The sequence below is a fragment of the Rutilus rutilus genome, assembly GCF_951802725.1.
Source record: "Rutilus rutilus genome assembly, chromosome: 2".
Lineage (NCBI taxonomy): Eukaryota > Metazoa > Chordata > Actinopteri > Cypriniformes > Leuciscidae > Rutilus > Rutilus rutilus.
The window spans coordinates 49,002,352-49,018,680 of record NC_140210.1 but is presented as its reverse complement, the minus strand read 5'-3'; the positions used below and the strand labels follow the sequence as shown (position 1 = coordinate 49,018,680).

Sequence of the window (16,329 nt, the reverse complement as noted above, 5' to 3'; positions counted from 1 at the left end):
ATTAAGCCCTCGTCTAGTGATCCCAATGCTCTAAATGGCATTTAAACATCTAAAAGTATCTTTATTTGTATGTTTTCTGAGAGGAGTACCTTTCCTTTGTCCATGAAAAATGGATCAGACAGAAGAGCTGAAACTGTTTCACCAGGTTTCAATCTATTTCAGTTTTCAGTTTAAATTTAGAGTAGAAATAAGATTAGAAAAGAGGCTAACTAAACTAGAAAACTAGAAAAGCATGGAATGGCACTGAAATTCCTATAGGGATATATATATATATATATATATATATATATATATATATATATATATATATATATATATATATAATATAAAATATATATATATATATTTTTTTAAACAAATTCCTGTTATCTGAGCATAAGCCTGGAAATGGAAGTCTTCAAATTGCATTGAAATTCCTATGGGAATATGTATTTTTGTCGTTATGCTCAGCTAACAAATTCCTGTTATCTGAGTATAACTAAAAAAAAAAATATATATATATATACCTATAGGAATTTCAATGTTTTTCTAGTTCTCCCTGTGCAAACGCTCTACTGCAGTCCTGCAATGAAAACACACTCTCTCACACACACACACACACACACACACACACTGGTGGACGTCCAGCAGAGAGAGAATGGAACGGAATGGAATTTGAAACGTTTTAGCCAAAAATGTTACCATGGTAAAGGTGTTTTTTGCAGAAACGTTTCAGATTTCGTTACGTTCTCCGGCTTCAGAAAAACATTCTGCTATCGTGTGGAGTCGGACTGAGCGGATCTTTCCCAGCAAAACAGATTATCACTCATGTTTTCTGCACTTACTACTGTGTGTGTGTGTGTGAGTGTGCGCGTGCGTGTGTGTGTGTTTGTCTGAGTGTGTGTGTGTGTGTGTGTGTGTGTGTGTGTGTGTGTGTGGTTGTGTGAGATATGATGGCATGTTACCAGAGGAATGTCAGTGTGGGAAATCTGAGGAGCGAATCTCTTCCGTTCTGAATGCTCTGCAGGGATTTGGCCAAAATAGGAGTTTACTCATAACTCACACACACACACACACACACACACACACACACACACACACACACACACACACACACACGCTGTATGAGTCTGTTCAAGATCATAATGATCCCAGGGAAAACAATGAGTTTAATTTCGATGCTTATTCTATAACTGAATCTGTCTGAAGAACATTCCCATCCAAACCCTCAGCATGTAACATTTCTGCTCTTTCTTTAAGACTCTCTTGTGTGTGTGTGTGTGTGTGTGTGTGTGTGTGTGTGTGTGTGTGTGTGTGTGTGTGTGTGTGTGTGTGTGTGTGTGTGTGTGTGTGTGTGTGTGTGTGTGTGTTCCTGCAGGCGGTGTGATGAAGAGCGAGTGATGATCTGGATGTGAGGAATGTCCGTCTGTCTGCTGCTGGTCCTCTTCACACTGACCACACACACTCAGGTGAAACACACACACACACACACACACACACACACACACACACCAGCTGCTCTATAGACACTCGAGCGCTCAAAATCTCTACCAGTTCGTCATATTTTTAAAACAAGTCTCTTCTGTTCACCAAGGCTGCAGTTATTTGATCAAAAATACAGTAAAATCTTAATACTGTGAAATATTATTACACTTTTAAAAAGCTGTTTTCTATTTGAATATATGTTAAAGTGTAATTTATTCATGTGATCAAAGCTGAATTCAGCATCATTACTCCAGTCTTCAGTGTCACATGATCCTTCAGAAATCATTCTAATATGATGATTTGATGCTCAAGAAACATTTATGATTATTATCAATGTTGATATTTTCGTGGAAACCGTGATACAGTATTTTCAGGATTCTTTAATCAATAAAAAGTTAAATCAAACAGACATAGAAATGTGAAATAGAAATCTTTTGTAACATTATAAATGCCTTTACTGTCACTTTTAAACAAATTCAATGTGTCCTTGCTGAATAAAAATATTACTTTCTGTTTTTTTTTTTGTTTTTTTTTATCTTACTGATGAAGTTTATTTGTTATTCCTAGTTAAATAGTCTTTTCTCTGTTTTAAACATTAATGTTTTTTGTTAGATTCATGGAGAAGACAATTCCTTCAAGATATGTTCTGTTCAAACTATAACGTTTCATCATGTGCAATTTCAAAGTAAATCCATCTTGTTTTGAGGATATTTACATATTTCTCCTGGAGGAGAAAAAGGATGAAACCGTTGATTATGAAAATGATTTTTCCAGTGTTTTTTCCCCCCTCATCAGCTTAAACATCTGTTAAATGTACTTGTCAGTTCTTCAGAGGTAAAAGTACACATATTCAGCGAAGCGTCCTCCGGGTTTGATCAGTTTCTCTTCACGAGCCTCATGTCAGCTCTTCTTCTTTTGTGGACTTCATCGCTGAGATGTGATCAGGTTCATAAATTGTCTTTTGAAGAAGCAGATTTTCATGCAAGGAAACATCATAAAACAACAACATCAGCACTCAACATCAAAGCAGGGTTTGCATCTGGTGTTTCTGCGTGATTAAACCGCATCATTAGCAGGACTGAGATCAGAAGAACAGGTCGTTATCTCTCAGGTGCTTTATGAGACGTTTATGATCATACGCTTACACATGAACATCAGTTACCATCTTGGAGATGCTCTTTTTAAAGTCTGTCTCAAAAAAAAAAAAAAAGTGTTTGATAATGATTCAGTGTGAATGCTATTAAAATAACAATCAAGTTCAACTCTATCGACAGCATTCACTGCATGTGTTGATTAATTTTGACATGCAAAATGTTTACTGGGTTTACAGGTCAGTGTTTGTGCCGTAGTGTAATTGGATTATTGTAATGTCACGAAAGCTGTTGATTGAGTTTAAAGGATTAGTTCACTTTCAAAAAATGTTTTGCGGATAATGTACTCACCCCGATGTCATCCAAGATATCCATGTCTTTCTTTCTTCAGTCGAAAAAAAAAAAAACTTTTTTTTGAGGAAAACATTCCAGGATTTTTCTACACAGAATGGACTTCAATGGCAACCAACTATCCTAATGTTCAAAGAAGGTTCAAATGTCCGTCTCAATGCAGCTTCAAAGTCTCTACACGAAAGAAACAAGGGTCTTATCTAGGTGAAACGATCGGCCATTTTCAAAAAAAAAAATATATATATATATACTTTTTAACCACAAATGCTTGTCGTGTACCATCTCCTAGATGTGCCACGCATTGCGTCATCACGTTGGAAAGGTCACGCGTCACGTCATCTATCTAAGTTATTTGTCTTTGTACTCCGGTTCAAAAGGGTTGGGAAGGGTGAAAAATTCCATCTCATTTTCTCTTCCAACTTCAAAATCGTCCGACATCTTTGTTTTTATTTATTATTATTTTATTTTTTTCATGACCTTTCCAACGTGATGACGCAATACATACTGCATCTCAGAGATGGTACAAGACGGGCATTTGTGGTTAAAAAGTGTATATATATATATATATACATATATATATATATTCAACTGGGATGTGTGTAGAGACTTTGAAGCTGCATTGAGACGGACATTTGAACCTTCAAACTGTTGGTTGCCATTAAAGTCCATTATATGGAGAAAAATCCTGGAATGTTTTCCTCAAAAACCTTAATTTCTTTTCGACTGAAGGCATGGATATCTTGGATGACATCGGGGTGAGTAAATTATCCACACAATTTTTTTTGAAAGTGAACTAATCCTTTAACTGATATTGAAGCGGAAATATTCTTTGTCCAATGATGAATGAAGCGCATTTGAGTTTTGTTGTAGGAACTGTAACTTACATTTGGTTTTAAAGCAAATCAGCGCTGGTATTATTGACTGAAACTAAAACTGTTTCTGGTAATTGAAATAAAGCGGAAAAAATAAAGTAAAGCAAAATAAAATGAAAATATACAAAGTAAATCTATTTAAAATCTAATAAAAATTAAAATTGAAATAAAGTTGAAATAAATTCAAATAAAATATATATATGAGATGAAACTAAAACTTAGAAATGTCTCCTTAGGAACTAACTGAAATAAATATGTTTAAGATGAAATACTAAAATTGCTAAAACTAAAAGGGAAATAAAACATAAATTAAAGCTAAATAGAAATATTTAAAAATATATACATTTAATTTTAATTGTGTAATGTTTGGTAACTTTTAATAGAATTACAAAAGCACATTACAAAATTTAAATATAAAAATAAAATCTAATAAAAATATTAATAAAAACTGAAATAGTATATAAATAATACTAAAATAAAACTGATGTAAATAGTTATATTATATTATAGTATATTATGTTATATTATATTATATTATATTATATTATATTATATTATATTACGATTTAATATAAGTTTCTAGCATCATTGAAATGCAGTCCTAGCGTGTTCTTCTCTATGGTATTGTGTGTATTAATCTGTAATGCTTCACAAATAGACTCCTGTAAATGTTTAATCTGACTGAAGATCATATTTGAAGTGTAATATTCACAGGTGTCTTCTGGGAAATCCCTGAAACTGCTGCAGGAACAATGGAGGATCTACACTAATGAGTGTATCCAGAGCTTCATCAACACACCTCCAGCCTCAGGTCCGTCTCGCTGATGAACAGCTGCTGTGTTTATGATGCTCTAGTGTTTCCATCACTCTCTCTCTCTGTGTGTGTGTGTGTGTGTGTGTGTGTGTGTGTGTGTGTGTGTGTGTGTGTGTGTGTGTGTGTGTGTGTGTGTGTTACAGGGCTGGTGTGTAACAGGACATTTGATCAGTACGTGTGTTGGCCCGATGGCCCCGCCGGCACCACGGTTAACGTGTCCTGCCCCTGGTATCTGCCCTGGTACCGCAAAGGTAAAGCTCTCAGAGTCGGCCTTAAACTCACCACTGATAGAAATAACAGTCCTCTTATGAGATATGATCTAAACGTCAGATTATAAAGAGGTAAATATGGCTCATTTTCAGGTCATGGCTTAATCCTGACATCATTAACAATTAAATCACTTTTTTAAAGTTACAAATATAAATTACTTTTTAATTCAAATATCAGTCAGTTTGCATGTCCCGATTCATCCTATTTATATTAATATAGCTTATAGGCCTATGTATATTAATTTAAGATAAATTTAGCTTTTATTGACACTAAAATATGCTTTCACTGTCTATGTATTGTTTTCTAAATTGTTCACCCTGTGGCATTTTATTTATTTATTTAGTACCTTTATTTATATATATATATAATTTATTTTAATTTCAGTGTTAGTTTTGGTCATTTTAGTTCTTCAACTTAAACTTATTTTCAGCCAAGGCAAAATTTCAACAAGATTTTTAAGTTTGCATTTTTGATCTGCTATTTATTTTCTACTTATTTTAGTTTTATTTCAGTTCCTGATAATGATTTGTATCAGTTTATCTGTGGTTTAAGTTAACAACATCAGCATCGCTGGGGATCTCTGTAATGGCTTGGTCTTCATGAATGTAAAGTGTCGTAGACTCAGTCCAGCTGTGACCGGTGTGTGTTTCCGCTGTGTGTGATCAGTTCATCAGGGCTTGGTTTATCGTGTGTGTGGCGCTGACGGCCGATGGGCTCATGGGAAAAACACCAGCGAGTGTGAGCAGGACGACCCTGGACAGGTGAGACCGCCAGTTTAATGACTTAATGATGCTTTTAAACGATGATGACGCTAACGGTCAGCTAATCCCTCTCTGTGTGTGTGTGTGTGTGTGTGTGTGTGTGTGTGTGTGTGTGTGTGTGCGTGTGTAGAAGCAGTACGGTCAGATCCTCAGTAAGTTCAGAGTCATGTACACTGTTGGATACTCACTGTCTCTGGCAGCGCTAACTCTCGCTCTGGCCGTCCTGATCTCGTTCAGGTAACCATATATTACACATCTGACCATATATTACACATCTGACCATATATTACACATGTATATGACCATATATTACACATCTGACCATATATTACACATCTGACCATATATTACACATCTGACCATATATTACACATGTATATGACCATATATTACACATCTGACCATATATTACACATGTATCTGATCGCTAGGGCCGGGCGGTATGATGATATATTATTACTCATGCTTGAATCTTGAACGAATCCTTCTTTTAAGCCAAGTAACCGTTCAAGCTGGTTCACAGAATCAAACTGAACTGAACTCTAGATCTGAAGCAGCACATGCTCTTTAAGGCCCGTTCACACCAAGGATGATAACTATACAGATAACAATAAAGATATAGTTCTAAAAATCTAGTTATAGCTCTAAAAAACCACAGCTATAACGATAACGGCGCAGAGAAACTATATTGTTGGAATCACTTTCAGAACGATACTATCCAGCTGATGAATGATAAAAACATTGACAGCCAATCAGAATGCATCCTGCTTTAAAGAGCTCCAGCATTTAAAGAGACAGACGAGCACAAGCTTAAAATAAACAGAACGATCTCGTCCGCTGGTGTGGACGCTAATATAGTTATCTTTATCATTCTTGGGGCCCTATCTTGCACCCAGTGCAATTGACTTTGTACACAGACGCATGTATCATTCCTATTTTGCACCCGACGCACAGCGGACTTTTCCCTCCACAGACGAACGTCGGTAAACCAGGGAATGAACTTGCGCTCCCGGTGGCGGTTCAGCGAAAAGAGGAGGCGTGTTCCGGCGCAAACGTTCCCTGGTGCTATTTTGCAGTTCCAGAAAACAATTCCGCCACTGACCAGGAAAAACTTAGTCTAAAGTCAGTGGCGCGTTCAGATGCTATTTTAAGGGCGCATGCTTGGCCATGATGTAGCGTGTGCTCAACGCGCATTCACTTTGCTTCTCTCATCTACACAGACGCAGCAGTTCACATTTTTGCAAACCATACATAATTACAAGGAAAAATATTATCACGAGGGAAATCATTGTGGTGTCCATGAAGATGTGAAAAAAATAGGCATAAATCTAGCTTACACATTTACCCAAATTATTATACGCCTGTTTAACCGAAGTTAATTTGGGTGGGTTTTTCCCTTCCCCATACAATGTCACTTCTCTGTGTTTTATGGCCCTGACGAGAATGTCGGTCTCCTTGACTGTGAACTGCTCCTGGCGTGCGCCTGGCAAATCCGCCGTTATAATAGCAACCCGCCATGGAACAAGCTGCTCTTAAAGGGAATGCGAGATGACGCTTTGATTGGTTTATTTCACATTACGCCCAAACCATACCTATGAGTAATGTAGCTACTTCAGACCAACCCATTTTAGATTTGAGTCGGGCGCAAGAGTCATTTATCCCGCCGATATAATAGCAACAGCGCCCAAGATCCACCCACAAAGTTACTTGCGTTTCGCATTTGATACTTGCGTTTCAGATCGTTAAAATAGGGCTCTTGGAGTGAATGAGCCTTTACACAGCACCGAATAAGACAATAGGCATCTCCTGATCTCCCGAAGAACAGGTTCAAAATGAATGAATCAAATTACAGGCAGAGATGAATGTCAAATTTTCTTCTCTGTCCAAATGAGCGAATCTGCTGGTTCTAGAGTTAGAACCGGCTTATTCAGTTCTTTCTGAGTCACTTCTGTTTTATTAATTTACTTTGAACAGGTTCTTTGGTTCAGTAATTGGTCATGCGATAGATCGTGAAGTGAAAGAAAATGTGTCATATTTTGGTGATATCTCCCACTGATCAAAGATCTCAGTTCTCCCGTTGGTCTTTCCCTCAGGAAGCTGCACTGCATGAGGAACAACATCCACATGAACCTGTTCGGCTCCTTCATCCTGCGCGCGCTCTCCATCCTCCTCAAAGACGCCCTTCTGGACCGGATGAGCAGCGCTCAGAGCGGCCCGCATCACTTCCAGGGCCAGCGCTGGGTCAGCGGACAGGTACGGGCGCTCAGGTGTCACATGACCCGTGTCGTTTACAGCTACAGCTGAATCCAGAGGAAACTGCAGGATCTCAGATTAAGCTCTTTAAAAATCTCCTTCTGTAAACAGACGCTGACTCGCATTGATATGCGAAATACCAGACAAATGCTGCCAGTCAGTAACGGCTTCACAAACTATGGTAACACTTTATTTTACTGTGTCCTTGTAATGTTACATGTACTTACCATGGTAATAACAGTAAATTATGCATAATTACATGCAATTAATCTTCAACCAAACCCCAATCCTACCCTAACCCTACACTGTAAAAATGAATACGCTATATTTACTCAATAAAATTGTGGCAACAGATTACAAGCAATATTATTAATTAAATTGAACAAATTAGAATTGAGTAATAATTAATCAAATTAATTCCTTAAAAGGTAACCATTTAAAATGAGTAAAAATTTTATTGGCAACATTGAAGACACCTGATGTTAACAAGCAGAATCAGTGAAGGAGAAAACCGTAATTGTAAGTCACCGTTATGGTGATTAGTGTTTGTTTTAGTTGGGCTCTTGACCTTAAATCATTAACTTTAGATTTTGTTTGGCTGCTGTATTTGAGTTATAACAGCCAGATGAACAAAGAGAAAAGGTGATCTGATGGTGTTGATTGTGTTTTAACAATCATTATTTCACCTGAATCGCTGAACTCATACAGAGCCCAATGTCTGAGTTGTGTTTATTTTATTGATTATAGCAGCACTGTCCTTGTACAGCATAATATGTTTAGCCTTTTCAATGAAATTCAAATGATAACAAAAAAAAACAAAAAACGTTTTTTTTTTATGTAGGCACACACAGGCATCAAGATTTAGCGTATGAATCTCAGCAATGGTGACAAACAGATCACCTCTGATCATAAGCTCATTATATATTCATGCAGCAATGCATGATGGGAGCCATGAATGAGTTTTGATTGGTGGAACCCAGAATGCACTGCAACATGCTTCATAAATGTCACCATTGTTGAGATTCACAGGCTGATTCTTGATGTCTGTGTATTTAAAAACGAAAACAATTTTTTTTTTGTATATTAGATATATTAGATAATTAATTATAGCAGCTCTGTCCCTCTACAGTATAATATTATTTTTAACTATATGAGTTCAGAGAATCAGGTCAAATGATTGTGAAATAATGATTATGTTAAAACACAACCAACACCATCAGATCACCTTTTCTCGTTGTTCATCTGGCTGTTATAACTCATGTACAGCAGCCAAACAAAATCTAAAGATAATGATTTAAGGTCAAGAGCCCAACTAAAACACACACTGATCACCATAACGGTGACTTACAATTACGGTTTTCTCCTTCAGTGATTCTGCTTGTTAACATCAGGTGTCTTCAATGTTGCCAATAAAAATTTTACTCATTTTAAATGGTTACCTTTTAAGGAATTAATTTGATTAATTATTACTCAATTCTAATTTGTTCAATTTAATTAATAATATTGCTTGTAATCTGTTGCCACAATTTCATTGAGTAAATATAGCGTATTCATTTTTACAGTGTATAGTAAGTACATGTAGTTGATTATTATTACTCCGTACTTAAATATATAATTACACTGTAACAATGACACTTTAAAATAAAGTGTAACCCTATAGATATAGATAACTATATCTAACTGATAGCTGAAGTTCCCAGCACATCATGGAAGAGCAAATGTGAAACAGAGCAAAGAACTGTGTGAATGAGAGATTTTACTTTTAGTCAGCTAAAACTATTCATTTTTTTTGCTTTTTTAATGTGCTGAAAAAAACAACAATCTTGAGCAGATAAATATATTTTATAGTTTTTTATTAAAAAAATGTTTTGGATTTATTTTAAATACAGTTTTTTTTTGTGAAAAGTTTGATTTATTAAAATCCTAATAAATTGTATAAAAAATATATATATATATTTATAAATAATATATACAATTTTGTTTTGAGAAAAAAATAAAAAACAATCAGAAACGTGTACAATTTGACAGTATATTTGAACAATTTACGTGTTTTTATTTTTTCCAGTTGCTTTCACATTTATGGAAAATTGGTTTTAATTACTGTTATATTTTGTTTTGATAATAAATTATTCATGATATAATAAAATATAATATTCTAGAACCTGTCTATTATTTATTTGATCAATCAATCAATCAGATGAGAAAAATCAATCATTTATAGAGCACATTTAAGACACAACCGAAGTTGACCAAAGTGCTTTACAAGGAATAAAAGACACACAAAAATAAAACCAATATACATACATAAATACCAGACAAGCCAAAAATGCACTCAATAGAATAAAAGAAAAATCCAGGAAGACAAACTACAGAGTGTTAAAAGCCAAGGTGAATAAATGAGTCTTGAGCTGAGATTTAAAAGTACAGATAGATGGAGCATGCCTAATAGAAGAAGGAAGGCTCTTCCACAGCTTCCGCCCAGCAGCGGCAAAAGCGCGATCACCACGTTTTTTAAGTTTAACTTTAGGGACTGTAAGACGGCCAAGGTCAGAGGATCTCAGGTTTCTGGATGGAGTGTACGGAGTCAAAAGATCCGTTAAGTATTGAGGTGCCAAATTATTCAGGGTTTTATAGACAAATAATACAATTTTAAACTCAATCCTATACTTCACCGGAAGCCAGTGCAGAGACATTAAAATAGGTGTTATGTGGTCGTACTTTCGCTTCCCTTCAAGTAGTCTAGCGGCTGCGTTTTGAACCAACTGCAGACGAGAGATGGAAGCCTGAGAAATGCCATAATACAGAGAATTACAGTAATCAAGCCTAGATGTAACAAATGCATGAATAGCTGTTTCAAAGTGCCAAATTACTCCTTGATAAAATGGGCTTCACTTTACTGAGAAGGCGAAGTTGGTAAAAGCATGACTTGACAACAGCTGAAATCTTTAAACTGGAGTCAAAAAGGAAGCCCAAATTCCTGGCACACTTTGTGTTATATGGGGTGAGAAAGCCCAGATCAAAATCAAAAACACAGTTTTCCTTGGGGCCGAAAATAATAAACTCAGATTTATTTTCATTTGAGTTTAAAAAATTGCTTGAAAGCCATGACTTAAGTTCGTTTAGACAATCTAACAGCGGCTGAAGAGTATATTTATTATTGCGTTGCAAGGGAAGGTAAAGCTGTGTATCGTCGGCGTATAAATGAAAAGAGACACCATGTTTTTAAAAAAATAGCGGCCACGAGGAGCAAATACAGAGAAAATAACACAGGCCCAAGGATTGATCCCTGAGGAACACCACAACCAATGGGTTTGTTAGTGGATGAGTATTGTCCCAAGTGAACAGTAAAACATCTATCTGACAAGTAAGAGTGAAACCACTGTAAAACAGAACCACGAAGTCCAACACAAGACTCCAGGCGTGACAGAAGGATGTTGTCGACTAAGTCAAAAGCAGCACTTAGATCTAACAGGACCAAAGCCATTTGTTTGCCTGAGTTTGCCTCAGTGGTGAGATAATTTAAGACTCTTAAAAGAGCAGATTCAGTGCTATGTAATGCTTTAGAACCTGATTGAAAAACTTTCAACAGGAAAGATTGTAATTGAGCCAATACAACTTTCTCCATGATCTTTGATATAAAAGGAAGATTTGAAATGGGTCGAAAACTGGAAAGAGATGAAGGATCAAGATTAGGTTTTTTAATATATGGTGTTACCGCAGCAATGCGACGCAGCATAATCATTTTAGATATTTTTTTATCCATTATTGTAAAAATGAGTACACATTAGTACACATCCTGGCCAACGTTATCCTCCAAACAATGTGCACTTTTAAAGAATAAAATAATAAAGAATAAAAATATAGTGAAATGATCTGTGTAGTATCAATAATCAAATTTGTTGTCGATTAGTTTTACTTAAATTTTTGACTAGTTGTTGCAGTCGTATAATATTCTATAAAAGTGTTTAAAATGAATAAAATCGGTTATATATCCATCCATCCATTTTCATAACGATTTACATTTTTCCGTACATCAGACGGGTCTGTGATTGGTCAGTGGGTGTGTCATCAGAGGCTAAATTTGCATATTGCATGCGTTCCTCAGACGGTGACTGGTTGTCGTGTTGCCATGGTGATGATGCAGTACAGCGTGATGGCCAACAACTGCTGGCTGCTGGTGGAGGGCTTGTATCTGCACAGTCTTCTGGTCATCACCGTCTTCTCCGAGAGGAACTACTTCTACATTTACCTCTGCATCGGCTGGGGTGTGTGTGAGCCTCAGAGAAAGCCCACCAAACTCTCGTTTCTGACGCTACATTGAGCGTGTCTGAATATTAATTAGCTGACGAGGCTTTTGATTGGCAGACTGACTGTGTGTGTCTTGTGTTGCAGGTGCGCCGCTCATGTTTGTGGTGCCGTGGATGACAGTCAAATACCTGTATGAGAATGAAGAGTACGTGTCTTTCACTTCAGTTCTGACTAAGAAAAGTGTTTGGACACGTAAAACTGTCTTTGTATTAGATAAGATGTCAAACACACTTCAACATGTATGCTCACTGCCTTTGAATCAGTCGCTGTTCTGATGATCTTAGAGATTTTAGAGGATTTTAAACTAAAACTCGTTTCGTTTCGTTTCGACTTCAGGTTTTATTGTGTGCCTGAAATGTCCAAACATATTTGTGTGCTGCTGTATTTAAACATGCAGATTTTCCTGGTTTACATCAATGATGATTTTTGTTAAAAGGTTTTCAATAGATTTCTCTATTTTACATTTTTGGTGAGTTTAAGGAACCCATTTGTTGAAATCTCACTTATGTTTTACGTTACATGAAATCAGGTGTATTATAATTAACTAAAAATTAAACCATAAAATTATACATTTTCGTCTCGAGATAAAATGAACATTAACTGAAATATAATAAAATACAAAAAAAAACGTATTTTATTCAGCTAGTTGCAAAAAATTTAACTTTCCTTTAATTTAATTTGATATACTAAATTAAAATTACTGAATTAAAAATTAATAGAAACTATCTTTAGTGTTAAAAATTAAAAAAGAAATAATAAAATTACTAAAAAATAAACTAAAATTAAAATGATAAAGCACAATATTAAAATAAAAACTGATTCAAAATATTAAAAAAGTATAATAATGTTACAAAGATACTTTATATATATATATAAAGAGAGAGAGAGAAAATCAGTGTTAAAATGTCTGTTATACTTTGTTTTTTATAATAAATAATTATATAATAAAACATTATCATATATTTGATAATACATAATATTCTAGGGCTGCATTTTATCTGTCAGTTATTTATTTGACAAATTGATTAATCAGATAAAAAAAACAAAAAACAAACAACATTGTATTAATGATTTATACATAAAATTCGTTTTAATTGAATTGTTATCCATCTCAATGTTGTTCTCCAAACAAATGTGCCACTCGAGGGCTATAAAAACAACTGTAGTGAATGTTTCCCCTAAAACACATCTGGCTCTTGAAGTCCCGTGGGAGCCGTACAGTAAATCCTGTTGTCCTGTCAGAGATGGAGTGAGTTTGTGTGGGATCCGCTCGGATATAACCGTCAGACTATCAGCTCTTTATGAGCCGTTCACTCAATCAATCTCCCCTAACAGTCGTGTTCAGAGCCAACACTGGCGAAAACACTCATACAGCGGCCCAGTGCTCTTTAATAATACACACTAATGTGAGAAACTCCTGCATGTGTGTGAACCAGCGGGATCTCATTAGTATGCGTGGCTGTGTGTGCAGTATAGAGTGCAAATAGATGACAAAAGCAATGGTAGGTTCTCAAGTGTTAACAGTGTCTCATGCCGCCTGATTCTGGATCAGTGTGAGTGTTTGGAAACCTCCTAAGGCTTTAGCCACGCCCCTTTCTTTCTGCACCAATCAGCTGCTCCAGTTATTCTCTCTCATGGCTTCTGTATTTGGACCCTCTTTCTCTCTTCCTCCCTGCGGTAAAACATCTATTATAACTCCCCCTCTTTTATTTGCCTTTCTGTTTATTGTTTTGAGTTTAATTTGATTAATCCGTGGGTGATGTGGTTACACCACATATTTCATAACCCACCGTTGAGTTTGGGTACGTTTATTTTCCTTTCTGGTTTTCTTCTTTGTTGCGCGCTATTGCAGCTCAGGGCCACGTTTATGAAGAAAGAATATTCTGGGCTTAAAACAAGTTATTAACAGGTGAATTATTGTGAGTACATAAAAAAAAAAAAAATACATTTCTAAATTTAAATCACCCAAAAAATTGTCCCCATTCAAGATCGTTTATTTATAAAAGCACATTTAAAATGACTATCAAGAAAAATACACTAAATACGAAAGAAAAACATGAAATAAAAACAGATAAATAACAGTTTAAAGGATCTATTGTAAGTGCCTCTTTTCTTTAAGAAAAATAACATAAATGTTTTGTTGTAATCAACATTATGCCACAAATTCATTTAAAAAAGATTAATGAAAAGACATGGAGTTTGATTTTAGACACAATTAGATTTTTAGTCAGGTCTGGATTTGACTTCTAAAGTAATTAAGATTACTCCGTGGTCTGAGGAACGAGTCCCGCTGGGGTATTGAAAGCTCACACTGGTTCCAGTTCAGACTCATCTAGAGGATTAAAACAGTTTGTGTGTATTTACAAGTTTGTGAAAGACAAAAACGATCACAGTAAATACCTATGAAAGCTAATGAGCTCACGCTGTTGGAACAGATGCACTTATGTTCACAGGTGGATGAGTGGGATTTTCTAGAAATGCTTATTAAATGAGGAAAAAAAACGCCTCTGTTCAAATAACAATGAATCAGATCGTTGGCATGGAAACACCTAATTAAAGACACCTGCTACTCTTACTTACAAGTGTAATCAGTGCTCAGATAGAAACACACACACACACACACACACACACACACACACACACACACACACACCTTAATCACAATATGACATCTAAACTCACTCTGTTTACTAGTTTCTGGACTTATTTATCAGGAATGTAATGTAAAAGAAAAACTATAATCAAAATATAATCAAACTTGGTCTGCCTCTCAAACAACCATCCAATCAGTTCCCGATGGATAAAATAAAGTTCTGCACCTCAGATTTCGGTTGTTTCTTATTAAATACGCAGTTTCATTCTGAAATATGTCACATCAGTCGTAGAAGAAAAGCTTCTATGGAACCTTAAAGCGGTTCCATCATGGGATCATTCTATGGATTTAGCTCTAATAAATACATTTTAATTGAAATGCATGTTATGAATTAAACAGCTTGCAAACTGAAATTAAGCATGAGAGTATTCTGCAATAATTTAAGACATTTCCCCTTGAATAGAACATTTTTAGCATAAATTGTTCTTTAAAATGAAGCCAAGAACCCTAGAGTTCTATTTAGAACTTCAGTCATTATTAGACAGAACTGTTACTGTAAGTGATAAATGTGTTGAAAATAGCATTCCATGCAATTGCAAACTTCCCTTTCTGGTGTCACCAGTTTTATGAAAAATGTATTAGCATTATTATGAATTCGAGTTTTTCCATGTTTAAACCGATGGATTGTGATGTTTTGTCATATGCAGATGCTGGGAAAGGAATATCAACATGGGCTACTGGTGGATCATCCGTTCTCCCATTCTGTTTGCGTATCTGGTAAGAGACTCAGACTTACATCTGATCTCATTCAACGTGTTTGAAATGAAAAGATCTGCAGATTCGCATGGCAGCGAACCCATTCGTCATGCGTCTATGCAGAAGATCTGCTCTGTGTGCGTGTGTATGGTGAAGTATTGAGATTCAAGCGGTCTCTAATATTATTCTGCATTCAGACACACACACACACACACACACACACACACGCAATCTCTCGCTGATATTATCCGAGGACTGTTTCGTCGAGCGCCTCGGGCTCAGGAACACTTTATGAACTCTGCGTGTCACTGAGCGTTTGTTCGGCGCGCTCATCAACACATATAAAAATGCTCCGGGGGCTTTACAAAGTAATGAAGATCATCACAACAGAAATGTTGGTTCTACACAACCGAAATGATTTATTTCACGAGTCCCATTTGTACTGCAGCCGTGCCATGTTTTGATTTAATGAAAAAAAGTACATAAAAAAACAGCAGACATTAGCAGAAACAGGTTTCTGAAAACTTTTTTTTACATGCGATATGTGAATCTAATGATGACGGTATACGACATACGGCAGTGACTGTAGAGCTCGACACTGATTGTTGCTATTGATACCTTATACGCTTTCTGTTTTCAGAATTATGTTTGATGCAGAATTAAGCACATTGTGTACTTCAAATCTTCAGTCATTATTTTGACTGTTACTGTTACTTTTTAATTTATTTTTATTTAAAGTGCCCCTATTATGATTTTCACATAGCATCTTTCATGTAGTGTGTAATAAAGCCGTTTG

General features: G+C 35.8%; 1 protein-coding gene across 1 annotated transcript in view; it reads left to right on the top strand.

The window, feature by feature from the left end:
• gcgrb (glucagon receptor b) overlaps positions 1-15,695 on the top strand; it is a gene marked incomplete at its 3' end in the record, with an annotated part of 46,007 nt that extends 30,312 nt beyond the window's left edge. The window contains exons 2-10 of the mRNA XM_084391035.1: positions 1,358-1,448; positions 4,493-4,589; positions 4,736-4,843; positions 5,529-5,623; positions 5,754-5,860; positions 7,717-7,876; positions 11,982-12,141; positions 12,269-12,329; positions 15,485-15,695. Coding sequence (XP_084247161.1) covers positions 1,398-1,448; positions 4,493-4,589; positions 4,736-4,843; positions 5,529-5,623; positions 5,754-5,860; positions 7,717-7,876; positions 11,982-12,141; positions 12,269-12,329; positions 15,485-15,695 — 1,050 coding nt within the window. The 5' untranslated portion in view covers positions 1,358-1,397. The remainder of the gene's footprint in view (positions 1-1,357; positions 1,449-4,492; positions 4,590-4,735; positions 4,844-5,528; positions 5,624-5,753; positions 5,861-7,716; positions 7,877-11,981; positions 12,142-12,268; positions 12,330-15,484) is intronic.
• Positions 15,696-16,329: the final 634 nt, after the last annotated feature.